We start from the raw sequence: 26,450 nt of genomic DNA on the forward strand, positions 1-26,450 counted from the left end.
AGGGCCCGCTCTGTCGCTCAGAGCTCTCTGTAGGTGCAGCCTGGCCGGTGAGCATCACAGCAGGGGCCGGCGCTGTGGTGTAGCCGGTAAAGCTGCCACCTGCAACACCAGCATCCCATACGGGCACCAGTTCGAGTCCCGGCTGTTCCACTCCCGATCCGGCTCTCTGCTAATGCGCCTTCGAAAAGCAGCAGAGGATGGCCCGGTGCTTGGGTGAAGCTCCTGGCCCCTGGCGTCGCCTGGCTGCTGCAGCCACCGGGGCAGGGAACCAGTGGATGGAAGATACCCCACCCTCTGGTAAAACTTTCAAATAAATCTTAGAAAAAAAAAGTCACAGCAGACTCCACGGGGGCAGAGCGGACCCACACAGGCAGCCGTGGCGCCCGGTCCTGCCGCCCTGGTGCCTGGATGTGGCCGTTGTCCCCCTCCTGGCACGCATTCGTTTGTTCCCTTAACCGCACGTGCAGGCGCTCTCGCAGGTTCGGGAATGGAGCAGGAACCCAGCAGGTAGAGGCCCCTCCCCGCCCCCTCAGGGAGCCACAGCGGAGGTAGGGGGCAGGCAGGGAAGCTGCAGGGAGAGCGGTGCCAGGAGTGCAGCGCGACAGCGCGACAGGCGGGCACCGATTCTCTGCAGCCTTGGCTCTGGGGTAACCACAGAGTTCCAGGGACCCCCAGGGGTTAGGTCCTGGGTGCGTCGCCATCACTATAGCTGCAGGAAGTTCATGGAAAACACAGAAGTATGAATTTATTTGGGCGAAAGATTTCTGAAATTCACACAAAGCTCTTTTTTTTTTTTTTTTTTTTTTTTAAGATTCATTTATTTTGCAGCTGGCGCCGCGGCTCACTAGGCTTATCCTCCACTTTGCGGCGCCGGCACACCGGGTTCTAGTCCCGGTCGGGGCGCCGGATTCTGTCCCGGTTGCCCCTCTTCCAGGCCAGCTCTCTGCTGTGGCCAGGGAGTGCAGTGGAGGATGGCCCAAGTGCTTGGGCCCTGCACCCCATGGGAGACCAGGAGAAGCACCTGGCTCCTGCCATCCGATCAGCACGGTGCGCCGGCCACAGCAGCCATTGGAGGGTGAACCAACGGCAAAGGAAGACCTTTCTCTCTGTCTCTCTCTCTCACTGTCTACTCTGCCTGTCAAAAAAAAAAATATTTATTTTGCTTCAAAGTCAGAGTTACACAGAGAGAGGAGGAGAGAGGTCTTCCATCCCGCTGGTTCACTCCCCAGTTGGCCACAATGGCTGGAGCTGCGCCGATCTGAAGCCAGCAGCCAGGAGCTTCTTCCGGGTCTCCCAGGTGGGTGCAGGGGCCCAAGGACTTGGGCCATCTTCTTCTGCTTTCCCAGGCCATAGCAAAGAGCTGGATCAGAAGTGGAGCAGCTGGGACTCAAACCGGTGTCCTTATGGGACTGCAGGCAGCAGCTTTACCCACCACCACAGTGCCTGCCCCAACAAAGCTCTTTCTTAACGAGGGTTTTCCGTGAGCTGTTTGAGTGCCCTGGTACAAAGACTGTTTTTCCAAATCCAGTTGCCGTGTCAGTTTCTGTGGGTCAGGGCGTGGGCGCACCCTCGGCACCCCCTGCCCAACCCTGATTTGTCACAGCCTGTGTCACCCTCTGGGGGGTGAGACCACGAGGCGGGGCAGAGTTCGTGGTGTCCCCAGCTCTCTCCACTGCCACGCGGCAGGGCCTGTGAACATATCTGTGTGTGGAAGGCATCGTAGTGAGACGGATTAAGCTGGCTCTTGGGGTGCCTGTGCCCCTACTGGACAGCTGGTTCAAGTCCCAGCTACGTGGCTTCCAACCCAGCGCCTGCTAATGTGCCCGGGAGGCAGCAGTTAATGGCCCAAGGGCTCGGGTGCCTGCACCCAAGTGTGGTGACCAGATGAGGGTCCTTGGCCCCCGGGTTTGGCATGGCCTAGCTCTGGCTACTGCAGGCATCTGGGGAGTGAACTGGCCAATGGGAGATCTCTCTCTTTCTCTCCCTCCCCCTCCCTCTCTTCCTCTCTCCCTCCCTCCCTCCCTCCCTCCCGCCTTCCTCTCTCCTTCCCTCTCCCCCCTCTCTCCCTCCCTCTCTCTCACTCTCTCCCTCCCTCCACCTCCCCCTCTCTCCCTCTCCCTCTCTTCCTCTCACCCTCCCTTCCTCCCTCTCTCTCCCTCTCTCCATCTCTCCCTTCCTCTCTCCCTTCCTCTCTCCCCCCCACCTCCCTCTCTCCCCCCCACCTCCCTCTCTCCCTCTCCCTCCCTTTCTCCCTCCCTCTCTGACTCTCCCTCTCTCTCCATCACTCCACCTTTCAAATAAATAAGTAAATCTTTTAACAATGAAATGGTCTTACCTCTGCAAGTCCCAACGGCTTCATCTATAAAATGATTTTATTACTGCCGTGCGCACAGCCATCACAAAGCGGAAGACAGCCCTGAGGGCTCACGCATGGAGCCTAATTTTGAACAATTCTGCATGGAATGCACTCTGGTCCACTCTGCCCCTTCAAGAGTGGGTGCTGTCGGTGCCAACCCTGTAATGTGCGAGTGGCATTTCTCCCCAGGCCAATGTCAGGTCCCCGGAGGCTGTATCACGCTTCCCAGCAGGCTGTGCGGAGGGAGGTGGCTTATGGGTAAGGAGATGACTGCTTTCCTACAGAGAGCGAATGGGCGGGAACGGCCTGACCTCGCTACTCAGGGGTGCAGAGCAGACGTTGCAAGACGGGCGGATGCTTCAGGCTGGGACTCGCCCTGCACCCACCTCTGCCGCGTCCCAGAGACCCCGGCTCTGGAACGCTCTGGGCTGAAGGCAGAAACCACTCCTGAGGCCAGCGGGGACGGGCAGGACTCAGAGAAGAACCGAGCTGAGACAGCGTGCGGAGAGCAAACACGCGTGGCAGGTGTCAGCGCCGGGCAGGTGGACCCCACCCAGCAACAGAACCTGCTCCCCACACGAGGGCTCGAGTAGCTGAAGCGAACGACTTAGAAGGTGGAGAAAACAAAAAGGTTAGGAGAATGAAAACCACGGAGCCCCTCAGACCTGTGAGAGGAAGCCCCACGAGGGGGCTCTGCTTCAGAACGGCTTTGCATTTTCCTGTTCGAACTCTGAAGGGGATGTCTGTGCTGAAATCAAAGTTACAGGAAACGAGGAAAAGCGGACAGGAAAGCAAGGACGCCGAGGCATTCTGAGCCCTGCATCAGATCAAGGAGTCAAAAAGAAACAAGGATGTGAACTGCGTGACTCGAGAACGGACACGGAACCAGCTGACAAAGAACGCGCCTCACAGAGAATTCACCAGCTGTCCTGGCGCCGTGGCGATGGCGACACGAATCACGAAGGCTCAGTAAAGAAAGCACAGGGCCGGCCTGCTGCTCCCGCGCCCCAAAGCCAACGCTTGACCCCGCTCAGCTGCGTCCAATCACAAGCCCGCCCTCAGCTGCTTTCTCTGGGGTCCTCTCGGGTTTCCTTTCATCCCGGCAGGCCCAGAACCCACCATCCTCCAACACCTCTGTGCTGGAGCCGAGAACGGGATGGTGGACCCGAGAACGGGATGGTGGACCCCAGAGGCGGGGCCTGTGAGGAAAGGCATCTGCCCGCCCCGCCCCCCCCCCACAGCTCCTGGACGCCGCCCGCCTGGAGGAACCTCTCCCACCGCCACGTGGACGCGTGGCCTTCTCCGTGGACAAAGTTCTTCCCTGCGGCCAGCGCTATCTTCTGTCTCCCAGGACCGGGGGAGGGACCTGAGACACGGAGTTCCCAGGGATGCGTTGGTAGCAATGGGGGCTCCGCCTGACGACCTGCCAGGCCAGGCGCTGCTTCCCGGAGCTGCCACACACCGACCCACTAGCTCAGCCTGCACAAGGGGACATGAGGCTTGGTTCCGGAAGCTTCTCAGACTCTGGGCCAGGAGGCCACACCCATGGACGTGCTGTCCTCTGGCTTCTGCTCAGAGCCGTTTTGCCCACTGATGCCCTCAGCTCCCTCTCCACTTGACCACTCTCTCCCCTCGTGCCCGTCACGCTGGGACAGTGGGACTCCTGCTATTTTATTTTATTTTATTTCCTTCAGAGACTGAACTCCCATCTGCTGGTTCAGCCCCCAAATGCCCCCAGCGGCCAGAGCAAGGCTGCGGTGGGAGCAGGGACTCCCGGGCACCTGCTGTCTCCCACGGTGCCCATGAGCAGGAGGGTGGAGCCAGGGGCACGGCCGGGACTCAGCCTAGGACACGCCTGAGTGGCGGCACAGTCCCGTCTGGTTCTTCAATGCCGGTCCCCACCTATGTAAATCGTCTGTTCTCAAACTCCCCTCCAGTCGCTCCGCCGGGGGGCGCCCTTTCCCGCCGGGACTCTGACACCCCCACATCACAGTGAGCAAGCCCAGGTGGAGGAGGGCAGAGAGGTGGAAAAGACCAGGTCAGGAATCAAACCTGGACTGAGCTTTGCCCTGGGCCTGGAGAAGCCGGGGCAGCGGCCATGCAGGCTGGGGGGGGGGGTCCTCTGATCCCTTTGTTTATTTTAAAGATTTTATTTATTTATTTGAGAGGTAGAGTTATAGACAGCGAAAGGGACAGAGAGAAAGGTCTTCCATCTGCTGGTTCCCTCTGAAGCCAAGAGCCAGGAGCTTCTTCTGGGTCTCCCACGTGGATGCAGGGGCCAAGCACTTGGGTCATCTTCAGCTTTCCCAGGCCACAGCAGGCAGTTGGATCGGAAGTGGAGCAGCCGGGACTCGAACTGGCAGCTATGTGGTATGGCAGCACTGCAGGTGGAGGATTAACCTACTGGGCCACAGGGCCAGTCCCTCTAATGATGCAGGGGAGACTCGCAGGGGCCCAGGAGCTTCCCCGAGGCTTGAGTGGGGCTAGGGGGCCCTGCTGGGGCAGCTCAGGCGCCCATGGAGCCACAGCCTCTCCGGGATTCCGGCAAACTGCCCCTGCAGAGGGGGAAGCCACGGCCTCTCCCACAGCGCCCTGCGTCGGGGCCTGGGTTCTAACCCCGCCCCTCTCCAGCAAAGCCCTCAGCCTCCCCTACACGCCCACGCGGGGCCGGATCCAGCCCACCTGCAGTCACTCAGGCACTCTGGGAGCCCTCAGCCGAGACCCCGCCGCGCTCCACGCCCTGCCAGACACTGGACCGCTCCCATTTTCACAGCAAGGTGGCCTCCCGCGGAGGAGACCACGCCCAGGTCAAGGCCGCCCCTCCCTGGAGGTGGGGGCTTAGCCTTCTCCCTGAGGGGAGGGGGCTGCCCGGGGTGCAAAGCACCAGGCAAGGCTCTGACCCGCTCACACCGGGCGCACTGCGCTCACAGAGCCGGGAGAGCTTGTAAAACCCCGGGGCCCAGGGGCTCGAGGCAGGGAGGGCCCAGGGGTCGCAGTTCAAACCCGCGTTTGGAGGCCCTGCCCCACCCAGGTGAGTCCTGCGATCTGGCGACTCCAGCCCACAGCCCAAGCTCTGAGCCCACGCAGCCGCCCCAGGGCCTCCTTCCTCGGCCGCCGCCGCCCGCAGGACCTGGGGTCCTCGGAGAGGGGGCGTGGCGTGGCGGGGCCAGGTGCGCGGCGCCCCGCCTCGGGGGCGGGGTCTCACCTGCGGCGGGCAGGTAGGTGGCTGCCTGGTAACCCGGCCTGGCCCGGGAGGCGCGCGCAGGCAGCCCCGCCGCGCTAGCGACCGAGGGACGCAGCAGGGCGGCCGCGAGCCCGAAGGAGGCCGTGGAGGTGCCCCCGGCCGCTCGCCATGGCCGACAGACGCTTCTCCAAGTTCCTGCAGAAACTCCCGTTCTTGGGCGCCGACCGCAAGTACCAGGTGCTGGAGAGGAGCGAGGAGGAGGCTTTGGTGAGTCCGGGCGCCCCCTGCCCCCCACCGTAATCCCCCAGGACCCCACCTGAGCGGCCTGGGCGCGCCCCCCTGCCCGCAGAGCTGCAGGAGCTCGGATGTCCGCTGGCGCCGCGTTTAACCCTCGCTTACAGACGGGAAACTGAGGCCGGAAGCGGCGCTGGCTGGACGCTCCTTGGGCGGCCGGTAAGTGCCTGGCTGGGGATTTAGCCTGTTTCCCTGGCTGCAGCGGAGGTGAGAAAAACAGGGTTGCTCCAGCCTCTTGGGGTAGTAGCAGGAATCAAGGCTGGAGTCGAGGGGCCGCCAGCTTGGCTGCCCGCATCACCAGTGCGTGTTGAAAACCCATGCCGAGTAGTGGCCTGGGACGGCCGGGCAGGGCCCTCGGGAGTAAACCAGCAGGATTCCAGAGCCAGGAGTCTATCAGGGACAAGGAGAGGACGCCGACAGAACAGCCGCCCTGTTGCTCTGGGGAGCAGCCCGGGCAGGGGTGACCCCACCGCGTCCTCCCGCGCTTATTAACTCCGTCAGCACACAAGGGCAGGACGCCCCTCCTGCAGGGGCTCCGGCCCGAAGGGGGATCGCAGATAAATCAGTGGTTCACAAATGCACTGGTTGAGGTTGGGTCCTGGGGTTGCTCTGGGGACATGGCGCCCTGCCGTGGCCCCTTGAGCAGCGAGGGCAAACTTTTTAGACTTGGGTTTTGTTTTTTTTTTAATGCAAAACAAAAAGCCATTCAGAAAGACTTAGATTCTTGTTCTCACGGAGAACAGCAACAGTTGCCACACTTGAGTTGCATGGTTGGTAAATACTTGTCCCTGGAAGCAAGAGTGTTTTCTAAGTCGAGAGTTGGAGGTCGGCGCATGAGGCGGCGGGCGCGTGGCGCTCGCAGGTCCCAGGCCCTGTCTGTGTCGGCAGCGCCGTGTGTGACCACGCAGGGGCTGCAGCCGGCGTGGGTCGGGGGAGACCGGGGCACTGCCGCCGCTCTGCCCGCTGCCCAGTGTTTGAAGTGACTTGGCCACCACCGGTCACCCTTCCTGCTTTGCCTGTTTTTTTTTTTTTTTTTTTTTTTCCTCTTTCCATCTCTGGAGTTGTGCATCAGGCTGGATACTTTATAGTCGCTCCAGATGTGTCGTTGGTACAGCCAGGTTGTAGGCAGGTGCGCCGCTCAGGTGTGAGGGTGGCGGAACCGGTGTTCTGCCGTCGGCACAGGTGGAGCTCATTCCTGCAGCCTTCCCGGAGCGCTCTGAAGGTCTGAGATCTCCACCTGTCTGCAGGTACGCTCTTCCACCTGGCTGAGACATTCCCAGCAGCCCCCTGGAGGGCCAAGCAAGCCTTGGGCTGTGTGATGACTTAGTGTGGGAGGACGGCAGAATCAAGGTGTGCAGTCCTCAAGCCCAGGTGAATGGGGGGAGGGGGCAGCCCAGAGGGGCACCTGCTCCTGCCCGGTCAGCCCTCAGCCCAAACCCCTCCTTTGCATCCTCTGATTTGAGTCCTTTTAAAAACTGTTTCTGGAAAGTTCTAAAGAGAGGCAGTGTTGGAGGAGGGAGCTTCCCACCCACTCGCCCGGGGGGGAGGGGGCCAGGCATGGCAGGCGGTATTCTGGAGAACTCTGGCTTATCTCACAGGGGAGCGTCGTTGGCCTTGTCTGAGAAGTGCGGGGCGGGGGCTCGCAGGTGGGGCTGCTTCCGTTAGCTCAGTGAGGGTTGGCGGCCAGGTGCTGAGGATACAGGAGTGTGTACCAAACAAAGTTCACTGGCAGCTAACAGTCATCAACAGGACACAGGTAGTTTTTTTTAAGGTTTATTTAATTTGAAAGGCAGAGTTATTTATAGAAGGGGAGAGACTGAAAGATCCGACTGCTGGTTCACTCCCCAAATGGCTGCGATGGTTGGAGCTGGGCCAGGCTGAAGCCGGGAGCCAGGAGCTCCATCTGGTTCTCTCACGTGGGTGGCAGAGGTCCAAGTGCTTGGGCCGTCCTCTGCTGCCTCTCCAGGGGCGGTGACACAGAGCGGGGTCAGAGCAGAATGAGCAGGACCTGAGCCAGCGCTCTGCTACTGGGCGCCAGAGTCACAGGTGGCAGCTTAGCCCGATGGGCCACGTCACTGGCCCGGAGACATTTAATATGTGACATGGTGGTCTTCAGTGTGACACAGAATGAAGACCAGAGTGACCAGGCAGGAGACAGGCGGCCGGGGTGCAGATGGGCTGGCCCCCGAGGGCTCAGTGGGCATGCAGAGCTGGGGTACAGCAAGGATGCTGTCAGAGTGGCAGATGAGGCAACAGGCAGGGGTTGGCAGAGAGCTCTAGGCAGACAGAGTGAGGTATGGGGGCTGCGGAGGTGGCCACAGCAGCTACTTCCCGAGTGTGGCTTAGCCGGGTGCTCCGAGCTCAGGGTCTCGGGAGGTTGCAGCCAGGTGATGCACTGGGGCTGTGGTCTCACCTGAAGGCTCGGGGGTGGGAGGGGACAGGTGCACCTGCAGCTTCACTCTGGGGGGTGCCCGCAGGCCTGGGTCTCCGGCTGCGTGGGGGGTCTCTGCAGGGTGAACCATCCCAGAGAGACCCCGAGAGAGCTTGCCAGGGAAGACGGGGCGCCACGGGGTTTGAGTCCCCATCCCACGCAGTTGTCCATCAAAGCGGGGAGGCAGCCGACGCAAAGCCCACTCAGGGACCTCGGAGATCGGGCAGCATGCTCCGAGCCACCTGCTGGGGTCAGGCATGGAAAAGTGCAGCATTGGATGGTGGTCTGAGGGCTAGACACAGACGTGACCAAAAGGACGTGTCCAGTGTCGGGAGAGTCAGAGCGCTGCTTTACTTCCCAGGTGCCTGCGACAGCCAGGGCTGGGCCAGGCTGAAGTCACAGAAGTCGGAGCCTGGGTCCCCGGTGTGGGTAGCAGGAACCTGGCCGCCCGAGCTGCACCACTGCTCCCTGGGTCCTGCATCGGCATAGACGGAGCCCAGGCAGCAGGGTATGGGACGTGGGCACGCAGCTGGCATCTCAACAGCCTACACGCTGGCTTCCTGAAGCAAGGATTTTCAAACTGGGAGTGGGCGTTGGAAGAAGAACCGCCAGCAAGTGCCTGTCGCTAGCGAAGGCGTCTCCACACCACTGGCTCCTGTGTGGGTCCTGTTCGCGTCCTACGCGTTTGTGGTCACCCGGTCGCGGCCCCCGGCGCGTTCCCGGAGGGTGTGGTTTATGAGAGTCCAGTGGACGGCCCGGGCTGCCCAGGTGCGAATTCTGGTTCTGCCACCTGCCAGCTGGGAGGCTGCGGGCGCTTCCTTGGTTTTCCCACACCTCTGTGTGCTCATCTGTACAATGGGCAGTGTGTGTGTGCCCAGGAGGCGGAGGTGGTGGGATGGACAGGTCGCGGGTGTGTGGAGCACGCGGCGCCTGGTCTCGGCCGTCCGTGCCCCTGGGAGGTCAGTGAGGAGCCTGTGCGCAGCATGGAGGTGGTGACACTGTGGACATGCACGCGAGGACCCAGCCTGTGGCTTGGACTCCAATGCTTTCCTGCCGGAAGCCATCGCACACATGGCAGAGTCGAGGGGCTGTCCGGATTCCGCCGTTACCTTGCCCCCGCTGGCTTTGTGAGCCGCAGCGTGAAGCAGGAGCTGGGGCTAGGAGTCTTCACAGCGTGCGAGGGAAAATTCCAGAAAGACGTCCTTTGTCAGCCACGCTTTTATTCTGGGAATACGTATTCCCACAGCGCCCGGTGCAGGAGGAGCCCTCGGCTGGCTCACTCCACAGACGCCCGCCAGGGCCGGGGCTGGGCCAGGCCGAAGATGGGCCCAGGAACTCCGAGCGGGTCTCCCAGTGGGTGACAGGGACCCAACCACTTGGGCCTAGCAGAGAACTGGATCGGAAGAGGAGCAGCTGGGACTTGAACCGGCGCCCACGTGGGATGCCGGCACCACAGCCAGTGGCTTTATTCACTACACCACAGCTCTGGCCCCATACGTGTGATTTTTTTTTTTTTAATTAAGAATCCAGCCCTGGCTAGTTTTCTGACCTTGGGTCATGTGCTGGGCTCTGTGGCCGCAGCCAGTGTTCAAGTGGTGGCTGCAGGGCTCGGGAGCAAGGCGGCCCCTTCTCGAAGCTCACCGAGAGCTCGGCAGTGCCAGCAGGCGCTGGCTGAGGCCCGGGCCCATTTAAGCCGGCCCGGGAGGAGTCACTGCGGGGCAGTCTGTGGCTGGGGGGACGCCAAGGTCTTCCTGCTCGGGTTCTCCTGTGCCCCTCCCTGTGGGCCAGGCCTCTGACCTTCAGGGACTTGGGCTGGTTCTTGGTTTAGAGCAGCCGCCTGCAGGGGCTCTGGGGACGTGTGACAGGGTTGCAGCAAGCTCCCAGGTGCACCTGCTGCTCTGCCAGACCCTCCTGTAGGCACAGGAGAGTGTGCTGAGCACCCGTCCCGCAGGGTGGAGCTTGCTGTCTTGGGGGGAGGCACACGTCCACCATGTAATTAGCCCTGTGAGTTACAGTCACACACTGACGTAAGCCCCGTGTCAGAGAGGAGCTGCGCTCAACCTGGGTTGGGGGACTGCTGGGTGATGGCCAGGTGCAGTCCGGGAAGCCTCCCTGGACGAGGTGGCAGGGCCTCGGAGAAGCGAGAGCCACTCAGCTGCAGCAGTTCCTGTGTTCGTTTTTGTGTTCTCCCTCGGTCACGTTTCACACATGCCCCGGAGCCCGCGGCAGGTTTCGGCAAGGATGAGCTGGCCGCCTCCCCTTGGCTCTGGGCGGCGCCCGTCTCCTGGGGGAATCTGTCGTCCCTTGGCAGTGCCCTGTCTGCACAGTTGCAGCCCCTCCCCCGGGCCCAGCAGAGCAGGCGTGGTGCCTCCCGCCACCGCCGGACCCTGCATCGCGCGAGGATTCCGTGCTGTTGGCGCGCTCAATTTGCTTCCGCTTCTGTCCTCGGCGTGTGTCGACTTTCCCAGAAACAGCCAGTAATAAGTGCGCAGTACAGCGTTCCTCCTCCCCCCAGCCTTGGACCCCGTTTTTTGTTTTGTTTTTCTTTTCCTGCTTGGCTGAGGTCCTGTTTGCGTCCTACGCGCTTGTGGTCACCCGGTTGTGGCCCCCGGCGCGTTCCCAGCCCCCTTCCTCTGCACCTTCCCGGAGGGTGTGGTTTATGAGAGCCCAGTGGACGGCCCGGGCTGCCCAGGTGCGAATTCTGGTTCTGCCACCTGCCAGCTGGGAGGCCGCGGGCGCTTCCTTGGTTTTCCCACACCTCTGTGTGCTCATCTGTACAATGGGCAGTGTGTGTGTGCCCAGGAGGCGGAGGCGGTGGGATGGACAGGTCGCGGGTGTGTGGAGCACGCGGCGCCTGGTCTCGGCCGTCCATGCCCCTGGGTGGTCAGCGAGGAGCCTGTGCACAGCTGGCCCCTGTGGGCCGTGTGGATCCAGCGCGTTCTTGAGTGGCTTGACGCTCCGTGTGTGTTCACCGCGGACAGGTTCAGGTGGCTCCTGTGTGAATCCTAGAGCTGTGTCCCAGCGGCCCTCTAGGGTGGACGGCGTCCTCGTGGATCCGTGAGATCCCTGGGAGGGCCGCGGCCCGGGGCGTTCAGGCCCTCGTGCACAGCTCCGCCGGGGCTCGGCCGGTCTGCTGAGTGCGCTCCCCCCTCGCTGCTGTTCGCTCGCTGTTGAAGTTGCAGTCAGCGCTGTGCCACGTGCGTCTCCTACAGATAACTGCCTCCGCCTTGCTTATGGTTCATTTGCGTCTCTGTGGAAGGCAGGGGTGCGGAGAGGCGCAGAGAGCGCGTCCATCCACGGTGCGCTCCCCAGATACCCGAGCAGCCGGGGCTGGGCCAGGCCGGCACCAGGAGCGGGCCTGAGTCTGGGTCTCCGGTGTGGGTGGCAGGGACCCGCGTACTTGAGCCGTCGCCTGCTGTCCCCCCATGATGCACCTTTAAGAGAGCCAGGATTTGACCCAGGCACTGCCGCGGGCTGCGTGGCCGTCCCAGGAAGCAGCCTCCACGCAGTCCCCAGGCTCCTCCCTCCTGGCCTCGGGAGGGGCAGCCGGGAGCCTGCAGCCGGCACAGCACAAGGGCCCGACTCCAGGAGCACAGGGGTGGTGCTCCCTGGAGCTGCTGTCCCTGTCACCCTGAGCTTGGCTCAGGGACCCTCTGCTCCCCGCCCCCAGACCAAGCCCCGCTGCTGCCCAGCTCCATCTGAGAGGCGGCAAGGTGGACCAGGGAGATAGCACCGCCCCACCTTGGAATCCTAAAGCTCTCAGCTCTCGGGCCTCAGTTTGTGCATCCAAGGAAATGGGCACAGCACCTGTCGAGTCGGGTTTTGGGTCAGATCGAGGAGCCGACGTCCACGGGAGGAGGAGCAGCGTGCCTGGGCCGTGTCTGGCGCTCAGCGAATGCGGATGGAGCCTGCACGTAGCCGCGACCCTGAGAAAGGGTGCAGTGGAACCGCCTGGGAGAGCCTCACTCCACGCCGCCCCCAGCTGCTCGCGCTGCGCCGTCGGCGTGTTGGCGGCACCTGCTCTGTCACCCCGGGTGCTTCTGCATCTGGCTGGAGCTCAGGACAGCCCTTCCCAGCCGCAGCAGGGACCCCCACATCGAGAAAACAGTGCCCCCACCAATGTCACCATCACCCACGGCCTCCACTCAGAAGTCGCCCTCTGCCGGCTGCGGCCGCAATCAGGACACCCCGGCCTCTGGCACTCACGTGCCCCTTCTCCCTGTCTGTGGAGCCCCCAGCATTTTGGGGAACCCAGGCTCACAATTTACAGATGGTCCCTCTGCTTGTTTTGGGCCCAGGCTTCCTTCGGCTGCCAGGAACCTGGCGAAGTGACACCGTGTCCCCCCTGGGTGTCCTGGCGGGGCCCGGGGGCTGTCCTTGACCATGGAGCGTTGCTGCTGTGCTGGGAGGGGGAGCTTTCTTCTCCCTCCTATCACTGATTCGTTCTTCAGTGAACACGCGGCGTCCTGCTGCGGAGGTGTGTGGAGCTCCATGGCACCTGTGCTGACGCTGCTGCTCCGGTCGTCCCCTGCCACACGGGCAGCCTCTGAGCTGGCGCCGGCGTCCTGTTGGGTCCCGGCACCTGGGAGCACCCCCCAGCCTCGTCCCGTACTTTCCCTGCGGCCTCCCCAGGCAGGATCACCGGCAGAGCCGCATTCCCAAGCCAGGCGCTGGCGCTGGGTGTACTCCTGGCTCCTGGGGTGCCATGGCTCCAGGCCCCTCGGGCCGGGGTGTGCACGCTGCGAGGTCTCCCCTGGGCCTGGTATCCGCCCCCCTCTGTGTGGGGATCTCTGGATTCCAGCACAGTGACCCCCAGTGTCCCTAGCGTCCCATGTGGCTCCCTACACCGGCTGTGTGGCTCCAGGGTGTTTCCTTCTCGCCCAGCCCCCGTGAGCACCCAGGCTCCTGACTGCCAGCTGCCTCGGCCCCCACCCCGCCCAGCTGTCTGCTCTTGGCCCTGCCTGCCCGGGCCGCCCTGAGTCACGCCCACACCCCGTGGACGGCTCTGTGCCCAGCCGTGCTTCTTTGTTCTGTGGTCGCACAGCTGCACAGCTGCACACACGGGGTCTTCGGAAAGTCCGTGGACTAAGTGGGCTCTGCGGAAATGTCCGTGGGTTTTAAAAAAGTCACACCCAAATAAACTTACCTCGTTTTTCCATTTTCCTGTGAACTTTTTAAAGTGCCCTTGTACACACACACAGACATACATGCATACACACATACTTAAACACAGACACACACAAAGACACACATGTACACACAGACACCCACTGACACATACGCACACACATGCACACAAATGCAGACACAGGAACACATGCGCACAGAGACACACACACAGACACAGACCTGCACACGCAGACACCCCCAGGTGTGATTTCAGGGACTGTCCGGACAATGGCTTTGAAGCCCCCAGGCCTGAGGCTGGAGCCGTAGGTGGTCCTCCCAGCGCCCCTAGGGCCCAGACACAGGACCGCCCAAGGGCACACGGCTGGGATGGGGGCGTGGAGCAGAACCAGGGCCCAGCACCAGCGGACTGGGCCCGTGACGCCCTCTGTCTCCCAACACCTGCCTTTCGGATTTTCCTTTCGCATTTCAGAAACGCTGGGCGGGAATAGCACTGTGGTGCGGCAGGGTTAGCCGCTGCGCGGGGCGTCCGTGCCCTGGATCGGAAGTGCTGGTTCCGTTAGCTGGGAAGGTTTCATCGCCTGATGTTGTCGGGCGGGGTGACCTGTGTGGCGCTGAGCAGAGAGGATTCCCCCGCGAGCGCTCCCTGGGGAGGCTGAGGCCGCCTGAAGTCCCAGGTGCGGGCGGGGCTGCGTCCGAGGTGGGCGGGTCGTCCCCTGGCCCCCGGACACACACGGGCCGATTTCTGACTTCCTGCCTGGCAGCCCACGAGCCAGCTGCCCCTCCCAGTGCAGCTTCCTGCCAGTGCACATCCTGGGAGGCCCTGCGTGGCCGCCCGGGCTCTTGGGTCTCTGCCACCCACACGGAGACCTGGACGGAGTTCCCGGCTGCTGGCTTGGCTGGCCCAGTGTTGGGCCATCTGGGGAGTGAACCAGTGGATGGAAGATTCTCTCTCCCTCTCTCTCTCTCTGTCTCTCTCTAACTCTTTCCAATCAATCAATCAGTCTTCAGAAAACCAAGCCCCACCGGGGGAGCCCCCTGACCACGTGCCCGTTCTTCCCTCTGCCTGCCCGTGGGGTCTTCAGCTGTCGGTGGGTGTGAATCCCCCAGGCCCCCACTGTGCTCGGAGCCGCAGTCCCCCCCACGGTGCCCTCCCAGCTCCCTGAACCCCGCTGCATTCTGGGCCTTTGGGGCTCCCTCCCTGGAGGATTGTCCTCCTCCGGACCAGTCCGCCGTGGTCCCCTTGGTCGGGACGCCGCTCCCCTTCCACGCTGGCCCGGCCCCAGCCTCGGCCAGGGCGGGGTCTCCCTGTGGCTCGGCAGCTCAGGCTCAGGATCCAGGCAGGCATCGCGTGGCTTCTCCCGTGGTCTCTGTCCTCAGCCACGCGGCTGCCGGCTGCCCAGTTTCTGGTGGGTGCTGCTAGAAGTGCACCTTGCCCCGGCGAGCCCGGCCACTGCCCTTCCTGTCATGTTGCTTGTCCATTTGCTGGTCACAGTGGTCTCTTGTTTGTGATCCTGCCAGTGGGCTAACGGCCACACAGTGTCCACTGTCCCAGAACACGCGTGTGCCCCACGAGCCGGTGGGTCCACTCTGGGTAGGTATTGGCCTCACGTCTGCCACAGGGCTGCACGGCACTGGCCATGGCCAAGGCCAACTGGCCACAGCCTCGGGCCGGCTGTGTGCGGACAGCTCACAGCACGTCGTGCAGCAGGTGCGGGATGCTAGGTGGCGAGGACGAATGAAGTGCGGTCGCTCGTGTTTGAGACGTGAGTCTCCCTGAGGTGACACTGATCAGGTGGAACCAGACCCGAGCGTACGCACGCGCAACTTCACTCGTGCCGGCTCCTGTGCCAGGCAGACGGATCCGTGAGGGCAGAGTGGCAGTGACAGGGAGAGGCCACGCCGGAGTCAAAAGTCCTCTGGTTGGTGGCCACGCAGTGTCCACGGATGTCGCCGGGGACACACTCGGACATGTGCGCGTGTGTAGGTGGTTCCACGTATGAACGTGTTCCACGCAGGTGCAGAGAAAGCTTTCCCGCTCGCTCAGGGCAGCACGGCGCCCCGTGAATCCACACCCCCTTTCACAGTGGGCGTGAGTGTTCCCCGGTGACTGCAACGGACGGCCTCAACAGATGGCTGCTGCAGCCAGCTCAGCTAGAACCGAGCGTTTGCAACTTGGGTGGCGGCAGATGGCCCACAGCTGGGGTGGGGGTTACGGAGCAGGGGAGCCGCCCCGGGAGGAAGGTGGAGTGGGGGCCTGAGGCCTCGGAAGAGCTCGTCTCCTGTTTCAGGTGCGTGTTCCTGCCTTCCGGCAGGTCCGAGTTACCAGCCGTTCCCTTTCCAGGAACTCCTGGTCCAAAGCCTTGCTGACGATGTAGTTATTTAGAAAGACAGAGATCTCGCGCCTGCTGGTTCAGTCCCCCGATGCCGGCGGCCGCCGGGAACCAGGAATTCCATCCAGGTCTTCCGTGTGGGCGGCGGGGACCCAGGTACTTCTGTCACCGCCGCCTCCTGGCGTGCGCATGACCAGGAAGCTGGGTCAGAGGTAGAGTCGGGACTTGAACCCGGGGACTCCGCTATGGGCTGCAGCCTGTGTCTTAACTGCTGCGCCCAACACCCAGCTCTGCCCGTTTCTTAAAAAGATGAGCTGGTAGCATTCATCCTTCGTTGCGTGAAAGCCCTCGTTTATTTGGGACGTCCCCCGGGCACCCCCTATGGGGCTGCAGGGGTCCTCCCGCTGTGGCTTTATCTGTGGACCCCACAGCCGGGGCCTCCCGCCCCGCCCCAGACGACCCCGTGCCGTTTCAGGCTGTTGTCACCCTGTCTTGCCCTCCACGGCGTCTGGCTTCTGTCTTGCATTCAAAGTCCCTTCTCGCTCTAGACTTTGTTCAAACGTAGTCCGTGGTTCTAGAACCTCTGGTTTCTAGCGCGCTCTGTTCTTGGCAGAGACCTGCTGGTGGGATTTGCTGACGTGGGCGGGGCTGTGTCTGCTCCCCCAGGCAGCAGGCGCAGTTCTTGGCACAGGGGGAGGGGTTGTTTGGGGTGTGGGGGGATGGAGTGAACCAACATGGGGTTCGCTTCTGTGCAAGGGGGGCCCTGCAGGCTTGGTCTGCATGTCTCTCCCAGGCCAGGCACCCTCAGCTCAGCTCTGGGTGAGCCTAACACACACTCGCAGCTTCTTCAACTCCTGATGGCCGGGCCTAGCTCCTGGGCTTGTCTGGGAAGAGGCCGTAGCAGGTGCGTTTTTCCAAGAGGCCAGCAGTGGTGTTGGCTGCACGGGAACCCTTGGAGAACAGGCTAGAACAGGTCCCAGCCCCCTCGGGGCCTCTGACGTGTGGGGACCATTTGTGGCCCGAGGATCTGCATTTCCGGACTCTTCTGGGCAGTGCTGGTCCGAGGACCACACTCTGAGACCCACCGGGCTGGGGTGACAGCAGACAGCTGGGAGGCCGTCTGTGGGGGGAGGGAGGGAGCAGGTGCACTGGTGGCCCTGGTCACCTGCGTTCTCAAATCTTCCCTCCTACGTGAAGGACACCAGGTTGCGCTTGTGTCGCTTTGAGTCTGGCATTGACCTGACCATGGCGCCTGCCGTTCCTAGAAAGTTCTAGGGAGGTCGGCGCTGCGTGGTCCACGTGGCCCCTGGCTTCCTCGCCGCCTCATGTGCCCTGAAACCCGGGGCGTGCGGAGTTCGCAGGCGGGCGTGGTGGTGCTGCCTGCATCTCTCCTTGGTCTCGCCGGCAGGCCTGGCCTGCGCCCCTCCGGGTGCCCGCCCAGTGCTGCCCTCAGCTGCTGGCTCCCTGCTCCTGGGGCCCCTGTGCTCTGAGCCGGGCCCCCCTCCCCTGGGGTTTGCTGCACCTGCTGGGGGTTCTGTTGCTTCAGATCACAAGGAGCAGCTTCCCAGAACACGCGAGTCGCACGCCACCTTGCACACTCCCGTGCCCCAGGAAACCGGTCGTTACCTGGAGTGCAGGGCACCTGTGTGTTTGCTCTTCAGGCCCCCAGGGGTCTCTGTGCTGGAGGACGAGGACCCCTCCCCTTAGCCACCCAAGCCTCTCAGCTCCTTGGCGCATGTCTGGGGCTGGAGCGCCCCGGGCCCCCTCACCCCCGGGGTGTCTGTTGATCCTGGGAATGCCCCCTCCCCACCGTGGTCTGGACTCCCAGAGGCAGGGGAGTGGCCCCATTGATGCTTTCTTCTTGCATTTTTTTAGTTGTGGTAAAACACGCATAATAAAACCGAGCACTTGAGCCACTTCTAAGAGTTTCCAGGCACCGAGGACTTGCACCGCCGGCCTCTCGGGGGCGTCCACCTTCCCCGGCTGAAGCCTGCCTCCTGCAATGCTGATGCCTCCCCTCCGCCAGCCCCTGGGGTCCCCCAGCCCCCTTGGTTTCTGGGGGCCTGGCCCTCGCAGCACCTCCCGTAAGGGGTATCCCGGAGGCCTGGGCTCGTGCTGAGGTGGTCACTTCACTTGGCCTGAGGTCACCTTCAGGTCCATCCATGCGGCGGCCTCTTCCCGTTCAGGGCTGTGTAGTATTCCGCCGCGCGTGCACTACGCGTGTTGCCTATCCATTCATCCGTGCACGGCTTTCTCTACAAAGCTGAAACGTAGAGAAGTTATTTGCAAATGCAGATCAAGGGAGGTTTTTAGAAAGGGCGTGCACACTTTCCCGCAGGCGCGTGGAGGTTTGGCGACACACCAAGGATACAAAGACCTGGTGTCTTTGGGACTCGGTGGGAGGCCCACCCTCGGGGAACAGCCGGGGGGGGGGGCATGGGTCCCCAGCATGACCAGGCTGGAGGGTGGCTGGTGCTGCCTGGGTCTGCCTCCTTGTGGCTGCTGGTACTTTCTGGAACGTTTCCTGAACGCGCCTGCCATGTGCAAGCTACAGGCACGCAGCCGCTTTTCTCTTAATCCCGAAACGCCTGGGAGGCTGGGCTGCCGTGCCTGGCCCCAGCAGGATGGAGCCCAGGTCTGTGGCCCTGGCCCCTGGGCTCCTGGGCTCGCGCACTGCACCTTCCTGCTCTGGAGTCTAAGCACGGCTCTCCCTCTCCCGTGACGGCACCCTCTCCCCGTGACGGCAGCCGAGGCTGGAGGCCTGGCCCAGCCGGTGCTGACTCCCCCTGGGTCTGCACCTCAACACGCACCAGGTCTCTCGGTCTGAGGTGGGCGTCGCTGTCGCCACACGGGCATGCAGGTGGTGTGGCTGGGCTGGCTCTGGGCGGCGCTGGGGAGGGTGGGCTGAGGCCTGTGTGCGGAGTTTGTGGGGTGGCCGTGCTGAGAGCAACGGCGGGCCCTCCAGGGGGTTTCAGGCATGTGTGTACGCATGTGCACACACGCATGTGTGTGGTCATGTGTACACATGTGACACATGTGTGTGTGCATGCAAGTGTGCACACATGTGCCTGTGTGTGTGTGTGCTTGGGGGGGGGGCTGGCCCTACCTGTCTCAGACTTGGGTGTAGTCGTGCCCAGATGGAAGGCCCCGACCGTGAACCCCTCCGGGCTGGGCTGTCCCGGTGCCGTTTGTGGCCTTGGTCTGTGGTGTGAGCCACCGTCCAGTGCCGTATTGGAACAAGGGAGCCGGATCGTGGAAATGGGAAAAGGAGATCTGACTGTGTCCTGTGCTTCCTCCTTAAGTTGACAAAGCGCGTGGTGGCGTTGATTGAGGGAGCGCCCAGCAGACGGGATGGGCGAGCCTGGGGAGTGACCTGGGAGGGCGTGGGCACAGGGGGACCCAGCCCCGGGGGCAGCGGTGAGCAGAGCCTTGCTCAGCGCGGCGGAGGCGGCTGGCAGCTCCTCTGGGCCGGGGGCGTGGCTGGCGAGAGCAGGAGGGGGATTCGCTTTCCGCCTTCCAGCTAAAGGAAACCACTGAGCAACACCCGTGTCTCCTCGCGCTGCCCAGCAAGCTGCCGGAAACGAAGATGGTTATCAGTCCTGGTATCTGAGTACTGGGAAAAAGCACCTGGAGTTCTCCTGGTGCCGAGGTCTCTGTGTTAGCTCAGCCTCTCGGAGCGTCCAGGTGTTTCGTGTGGCTTCCCTCCAGGTGTGTGGGGCTCGGCGAGGACGCCCTGCCTCGCACACAGGGCCGTGCCCTCTGCCCATGGGGCTCCTCCCTGCACCCACCTTGGTTATTTGAGATCTCCTAGAACGGGGGTGTGATACCACCTGTCGACAGCAGGAGGCGCTCTCCAAAGGTCAAGCCTCTTTCCCTAAGAATCCCTGAAGTGCAAGGTTCTGACTCCGTACAGCGCCGCCTGCTCCGTCCGCCTGGCAGGTTCCGGGTCTGTTCAGTGAGTTTGCTGCACAGCGAAGCGTCCACAGTAGCCCAGACTGGAAGCCGCCCGAGTGCCCTCCCGCAGGAGGACAGAGAAATTAGTTGCGAGGTGCTCGTGCAGGGGGCACTGGCAGCGCCCGTGGCAATTAGGGAGCCTTGCGCCTGCACCTCAGGCGTGGACCTCCCAGCAGTGAGCGGGACAAGAGGGAGATGCACAATCATCACCATCTTGGTCCCATTTAAACCTGACAGCAGTGGTGGGAACCACGCCCCTCAGAGCGCGGTGGCGCGGGGAGCTTGCCGGCAGTGTGAGGTCTCTCGGGCTACAGCGGCACGTCAGCTGCGACCGTGGGAGCTGTGCACCTCCCACGTGGCGCTTCCTGCGTGTCTTACGTCCCCAAGGTGCACCTGTTCCAAGCTCTGACTCGCCCCTCCCCTTTCCGCAGATCGATGGACACTCTGAGCTGCAAGCCGTTGAGAAGGCCGTGGTCGCCCTGCCACCCGGGGAGGCGTGCAAGTACCACCGAGAGGAGCTGGCCCGGGCGTTTGACGTGAGAATGCACACCTGCTGCCAGCGTGGCCGGGGTTGTAGGATCCGGAGGAAGCAATGCCCCGCCCCGAGGCTGCTTCACGCGTGTGCTGTGGCTTTGCTGTTGTCACCGGGAAACAGCGCTGACAGCGAAGTTTCTGATTCCCGGGGGGAATCTCCCTGCGCCGTTGTGCCTGCAGCCCCCCTCACGCCGCAGGAACCCCGCATCCACACGCGTGTGCCGTTCCTCGTGGCGAGGGCGTCGGAGCGCAGGCGCCCGCCGAGTTGGATCTGATTTCTGCATCCCACACTGGGCCATCCGCTGCCAGCGACTTCGCTTTTATGACTCCCAGCGTGGCAGTTACTGAAAATCAAATCCCCACCAATTTTTAACAATGTTTATTTTGTTTGTTTGAAAGGCAGAGTGGTGAGGCGGGGGCGGGGCCGGGGCCAGGAAGAGGGAGAGGGAGAGGGAGATCTTCCATCTGCTGGTTCACTCCGATGGCCGCAACAGCCAGGGCTGGGCCAGGCTGAAGCCTGAAGCCTGGAGCTCCATCCGGGTCTCCCACGTGGGTGGCGTGGCCTTGCACTTGGGCCATCTTCCCTGCTTCCCAGGTGCGTTAGCGGGGAGCTGGGTCAGGATCGGAGCGGCTGGGACTGGAACTACTGGTGCCCCAGTGTGGCGCGCCAGCTCACAGGTGGCTGCTTAACCCGCTGCACCGCAACACTGGCCCTTCCAAAAAGGTTTGCAGGGAGTTTGAGTTCCCGGCAATGCAAGGGAAAAACCCCATCCCACGAAGCACCCGTGGACGGTGCCTGCTTTGATTTTAATTTACTTAGCAAGCTGGACAGATCGACCTGTGTGTGTGTGTGCCAGCACATGTGTGCACACGCGTGTGGGCACTCAGAACCCTCCAGGCTTAGGAGGAGCACCAGGATCTCGGGGAAGCTGGAGTCGGTGCCTCAGGCTGGTCTTGCCTGGAGAGTCCACGGAGTTGCTGTCCGACTTGTGGGCATTCAGAGACGGGGAGGGAACGCTTTTTCCCTGCCTGGGCGATGACTTGGTCTTGCTTCCCTGTTTGAAAGAGTCCAGAAGTCAGGTCGGCGTTCCCCGGCGCCTGCCGCTGACTTGGGGAAAGCCAGAGCCGCCGGTTCCAGATGGCGGCGCTTGTCTGGGGCGCCTGGCCCCGCGCCGGCCCCGGTCACAGTGGCAGCCGCTGCGGTTTCTCAGCCCAGGCCTGCTCCGCCCTGCGACAGCCGGCTCTGACGGGCGCCTCCACATCTTCCCCTCCTGTAAAACCCAGCCCCCCGCCTCATCCGGCCCTGAATGCCCTGGAAGTGGACTTGGACACACGCGGCCTCCTGTGGCTGTGCACGTGACGTCCTGTGCTCCCGCTTCGCCTGTGCCTAGCACGGCTGGGAATCTGCCTCCTCCTCGGGGCCGAGGGCCGTCCACGGCACCGATGCCCCCTGTGCACTCCCTGCCCGGGGCTTGCCTGGCGAGGTCTCAGAGCCCCACTTTCAGTCCCTAATGGTGCAGCCCCAGCGTTGTTCTCTGTTTAATTTCTTGAGGAGCTGCTGGACTGTTTTACATCCTCAAGGCCTAAGTAAATTCGAAAGAAAGGGGCTGACATTGTGGCGTAGCGGGTGAAGCCACCGCCTGCAGTGCCGCCATCCGTATGGGCGCTGGCTTGAGTCCCGGCTGCTCCACTTCCAGTCCAGCTCCCTGCTAACGCTCCTGGGAAAGCAGCAGGAGATGGCCCGTGCCTGGGCCCTGCCACTCACAAGGGAGACCCGGATAGAGCTCCAGGCTCCTGGCTTCAGCCTGGTCCAGCCCCAGCCAATCTGGCCACTGGGGAGTGACCCAGCGGATGGAAGATCTCTGACTGCCCTCCCTCCCTGCCTCCCTCTCCCTCCCACCCTCCCTGCCTCTCCCTCCCTCCCCCTCCCTCCCTCCCTCCCTCCCCCTCCCTCCTCCTCCCTCCCTCCCTCCCTCCCTCTCTCTCCCTCTCCCCCTCCCTCCCTCCCTCCCTCTCTCTCTCTCTCTCTCTCTCTCTCTCTCTCTAACTCTGCCTTTCCAATAAGGTAATCTGGGGAGGGTGGGAAATGTGTGGTCCTGCATTCCCAGAATTCCGTACTATAGGTCCACATGGTGCGCCTCAGGCCAAGGCCGCCTTAGCGGCTGTGACTGTGGGGTGGCCCTGGGGTCCAAGTCAGAGCTGGCTGCTCCTTTCCCTCCCCACTGCCGCCATCTGCCCCCGGGATGTGACCCTGCCACACCGCGGTGGACGCGCCCTGTCCCCTGCAGTGGCTGCCTGAGTGGAATCGGCGACTCGGGTGCCTGCTCCTGGCAGGTGCACCCTGAGCTCACGCCTGCCCGTGTCCCTCCAGGTGGACTTACGCACCGGGCTGTCCGAGTCCTCAGTGACGCAGCGCAGGCTGGTCCACGGCTGGAACGAGTTTGTCGCCGACAACACCGAACCTGTGTGGAAGAAATACCTGGAGCAGGTAGGACCGCAGGTGTCGTCGTTGGCATTACCCAGCGGCCGCCAGGAAGGGCAGGGCGGCACTCGCTCTTTCAATATTGACCGAGGGTGTCCCCCGGCAGGTCCCGCCCGTGTGGGACAGGTGCACTAGGGACAAAGAGGCTGCCTCCCGCTTCCTGCCAGAGAGAGGAGCCAGGCGCCGGCCGCGCAGCACCCAGGCAATCATGGTGACTCAGGGCGCTCGCCATGCGCCCGGCACATTGCCGGGTGGTCAGTCAGTGGGGAGGCATTAACCTTGGCCGGCTCCTACTCCGCGTCTGCCCGTGAAGAGGAAGCAGGGCATGGGAACGCCTCCCGGGTATCCCAGTGCTGCCTGGGCTCCTGATGCCAGCTGCCCTGCTCGCCTGGGTTCAGGCGAACGAGAAGTGGGTTGTGAGGATGAGTATGGCCCGGTGCTGCCCTGGCGTCCAGACTGAGCACGTCCTGGGTGTTGGCTGCAGCCCACGCCCCAGGTCAGGCAGCAGCAGGTGACAGCGCCGGGCGGCTGACTGCAAGGCCCCCGCCTCCCTCGCACTGCCTGGGGCGCGGCGTGCTGCGGAGTGGGCAGCGGACACATCCACTGCCTGGAAGCCGTGGGGAGGAGGAGGGACGGGGCAAGTCCCGCCCACACTCAGCACCCCGCCCCCGCCCAGGCCAGTTCACATGGAGGAGTCGCTGGGCAGAATCTCCCGCACGTAGAGTGCCGCGGTTTCCTGACCTGGCCGCCATCCCTCTGTGCCTCTGGCCTGCTCCGGTCTCCAGCTGCCTTCCTGTCGACTCCTGGGGTGAACTTTGCTGATTGGCCTGTCAGGGACCCATCACCACCCTCCTGAAGCACCCTCTCTGTCCAGTCTCCCTGGTCTCCCTGTCGTCCCTACCCCCTCCCCTCGGAGCCAGCGCCCTGGGGCCTTATAGAAGCAGCATAGGCATCCCGGTGCACAGGGGGCCCTGGCTGGCCCTGCGGCTTCCTGAAACCCAGTGTTGGGCACAGCCAGTGGAGGCTCAGCCCTGAGGCCCAGCCCCGCCCCTCCCCCTGGATGTCCCCTCCCCCCTGCCACCCTTGGTCCTGTTGGAGCTGTTCTGGGCCTCCCTGTGTGCCGAGGGCTCTTGTCCAGCCCCCAGCCACAGCCTCCCCAGAGCGCGTTCTCTCCAGTTTCTTGTGCGCGGGGACGAGTTGGTTTGCCTGACGCCTTGTGGGTTCAGCAGGATCGGAAGGGTGCCCCTGGTGGCTGGATCTCCTGGTGCAGGTGTGGACAGGGCTCTGGTCTGTGCTGCTCGGCTGCTTCCTGGCACTCGGGCCCCTGCAGGGGCCCTGACTCTGTGGCTGGCTTGTCCCGTGATGGCTTGCCACACACCCGCGGCGGCCTCACCATCTGCTTCCTGGGGTACCTTTAGGAATGCCACCTCACTCGGGGCCTCAGTCTCACTCTCCACCACCCCACCCCTGCCCCACATACTGCCCCGGTTAGGGTCCCGTGGCCTGGCTGTGTGACCCCGGCGAGGAGCCGACACCCTGGGGCTCTGAGTTTCCTGACCGGCACATGAGACCAGCAGGTGGCGCTGCTGGAAGCTGGCCCTGTGGAGGACGCTTGGCACACGGCGGTGCTTAGCCAGCGCCGGCCCCTCCCGCCATCACCCCCAGTGCCTGCCCTGGGTCCTTGGTGGCGTGCAGCCGGCAGGAGCTCAGCTCTGGGCCCTGCTGACCCGAATGAGGATCTGTGGGCAAACCTGCCGGCGCCTCGCTCAGCCTTCACGCGGGAGGAGTCGGCGTCCCCGCGGCTGCAGTCGCTTCTCCCGCCTGACTCCGTGGCTGCTGTGCAGTTTGCACAGCGCCGGCCCCTGCTTAGGATCAGGGTGCGAGCACACGCACACACACGCACACGCACGCACGCATGCACACACATGCACGCACGCATGCACACACACACGCACGCATGCACACACCCACGCTGCAGCGGAGACTCTGAGACATTGTATCCTAAGCGCTTTCACACAGCAGCTCACAGACAACGCCAGGGTTGGCTGGTGGTCTCCTTGCCCGTGGGAGCCCCTGCCCTCGCCAAGAAGCCCCTGGCGTCCCTGGGCCAGCTCTGTCCTGGGGGCTCGGGTGCAGGTTTCAGGGCGGGGCTCTCCTGCAGGCCCCTGGGGTTGACTCCCCCCCCCCCCCCCCCGTGTCTCAGACCCCCCGGGCCTGGCTTTGAGCTACGCTCCTTCTGCAGGTGTGACAGCTCCCATCCCACCGCCTCTGGCTCCAGAAGGGCGCGGGTGGGAAAAGGCCCCAGGGGACGGGCTGCTGTGCCTCGAACCCTGACCTGGCTGCCATCCTCTTCTGACGGTGTTCACTAGTGCCTTCCGTGTGCTCGTGGCACCCACCGACCAAGCACCTGCTGTGTGCCGGCCCCCGCGCGAGCTGCTTCCCCGTCGTTAGGGCACTGAGTGCTCACAAAGGCTTGGAGAAGCTGGGGTCTCCGAGAGCTTTCAGGATGGTGGAGACGGAACTGGAACCCCGGTTCATGAGCTCCTGCCCGTGTGCCCCACGGTGAGGCCAGGACCCCGGGACAGCCACGGTCCATGTCTTGGGAAGGTTTAGTTCCAGCCATCAGTGGAGAGAAGTTGACAGAATCGTGGCAGATGCGTAGCTCAGAGTAGAGCTGTCTCTGGGCTGCTGGGTCTTAGAGAGCTGGAGCGATGGCTGTGGCAGAATCGGGGCCAGCGGATGAGTGCCACAGAGTGCGCCATCCGTCATTTGGAGGAGTCAAACCTGGTGGTGCGGGGGATGGGGAGGGTAAGCCCCTCCATGCGTGGCACCAGCACGCCGCTCGTGTACTGAGTTTCCTGAGCGGCGTGCGTCACGCATCTGACCACATTTCCCTCTTTGCCTTGGTTGCTGGGAAGCTCAGAGCCCCACACACAGCCCTGCTTGAACAGCTGTGACTCGTCTGTTGATACTTTGATTCCGTCCCTCATCCCGATCGGGGGTGGGCGCTCCCTGATCCTCCCTCCTCCTGTGTGCACCTCCCTTCAGTTCCCTGTCACTTGAGCCGCCAGCAGGTGTGTGTGTGAAATGAACAGGCAGATGGAGAAAACAAGGCCGTAGACCTCGTTTGTGGGAAATCGTCCTAAGGGGGAAACCCGGAGGCCCCGGGCTGCTGCGGGAGCAGGGGGTGTCCACGTTTGTGTGGTTGCAGGGGACGTGGTTTGAGGGGCTGGCGTGGCGAGAGTGAGCCCCGCCCGTGTGGGGCCAGGGCCGCCTCCCCGGCTGACCTGAGCCGGAGCGCGTGGAGGTGTGGCCTGGTGGAGGGTCAGCGTCCTGGTGGGAACGGTGCCAGGATGACCGTGGGAGGCGCGAGGACCCACGCCCTGCCCGTCGCCTTGCAGTTTAAGAACCCCCTGCTCCTGCTCCTGCTGGGCTCCGCCTTGGTGAGCGTCGTCACCGGGGAGTACGAGGACGCCGTGAGCATCGCCCTGGTGAGTGCCGGGGCTGCCCGCGCCTCTGCTCGCTGCTGCTGTGCCGGGAACAGAGTTCGCTGTAGGGGGAGAAAATGTAGCACAGTGGGGCCGGCGCGGTGGCTCACTTGGTTAATCCTCCACCTGCGGTGCCAGCATCCCATATAGGTGCCGGCTTCTAGTCCCAGTTGCTCCTCTTCCAGTCCAGCTCCCTGCTGTGTCCCAGGAAGGCAGTGGAGGATGGACCAAGGGCTGGGACCCTGCACCCCATGGGAGACCAGGAGG

The 26,450-nt window shown here is 63.3% G+C and overlaps 1 protein-coding gene across 1 annotated transcript in view; it reads left to right on the forward strand.

The window, feature by feature from the left end:
- Positions 1–5,567: 5,567 nt before the first annotated feature.
- Positions 5,568–26,450, forward strand: part of ATP2C2 (ATPase secretory pathway Ca2+ transporting 2) — a 52,977-nt gene continuing 32,094 nt past the window's right edge. Inside the window, exons 1-4 of the mRNA XM_089319093.1 lie at positions 5,568–5,807; positions 20,111–20,215; positions 22,585–22,701; positions 26,097–26,186. Coding sequence (XP_089175219.1) covers positions 5,709–5,807; positions 20,111–20,215; positions 22,585–22,701; positions 26,097–26,186 — 411 coding nt within the window. The 5' untranslated portion in view covers positions 5,568–5,708. The remainder of the gene's footprint in view (positions 5,808–20,110; positions 20,216–22,584; positions 22,702–26,096; positions 26,187–26,450) is intronic.

This window comes from Oryctolagus cuniculus, chromosome 18, assembly GCF_051225735.1.
Source record: "Oryctolagus cuniculus isolate XC-2025 breed Fujian yellow rabbit chromosome 18, ASM5122573v1, whole genome shotgun sequence".
NCBI classification, from domain to species: domain Eukaryota; kingdom Metazoa; phylum Chordata; class Mammalia; order Lagomorpha; family Leporidae; genus Oryctolagus; species Oryctolagus cuniculus.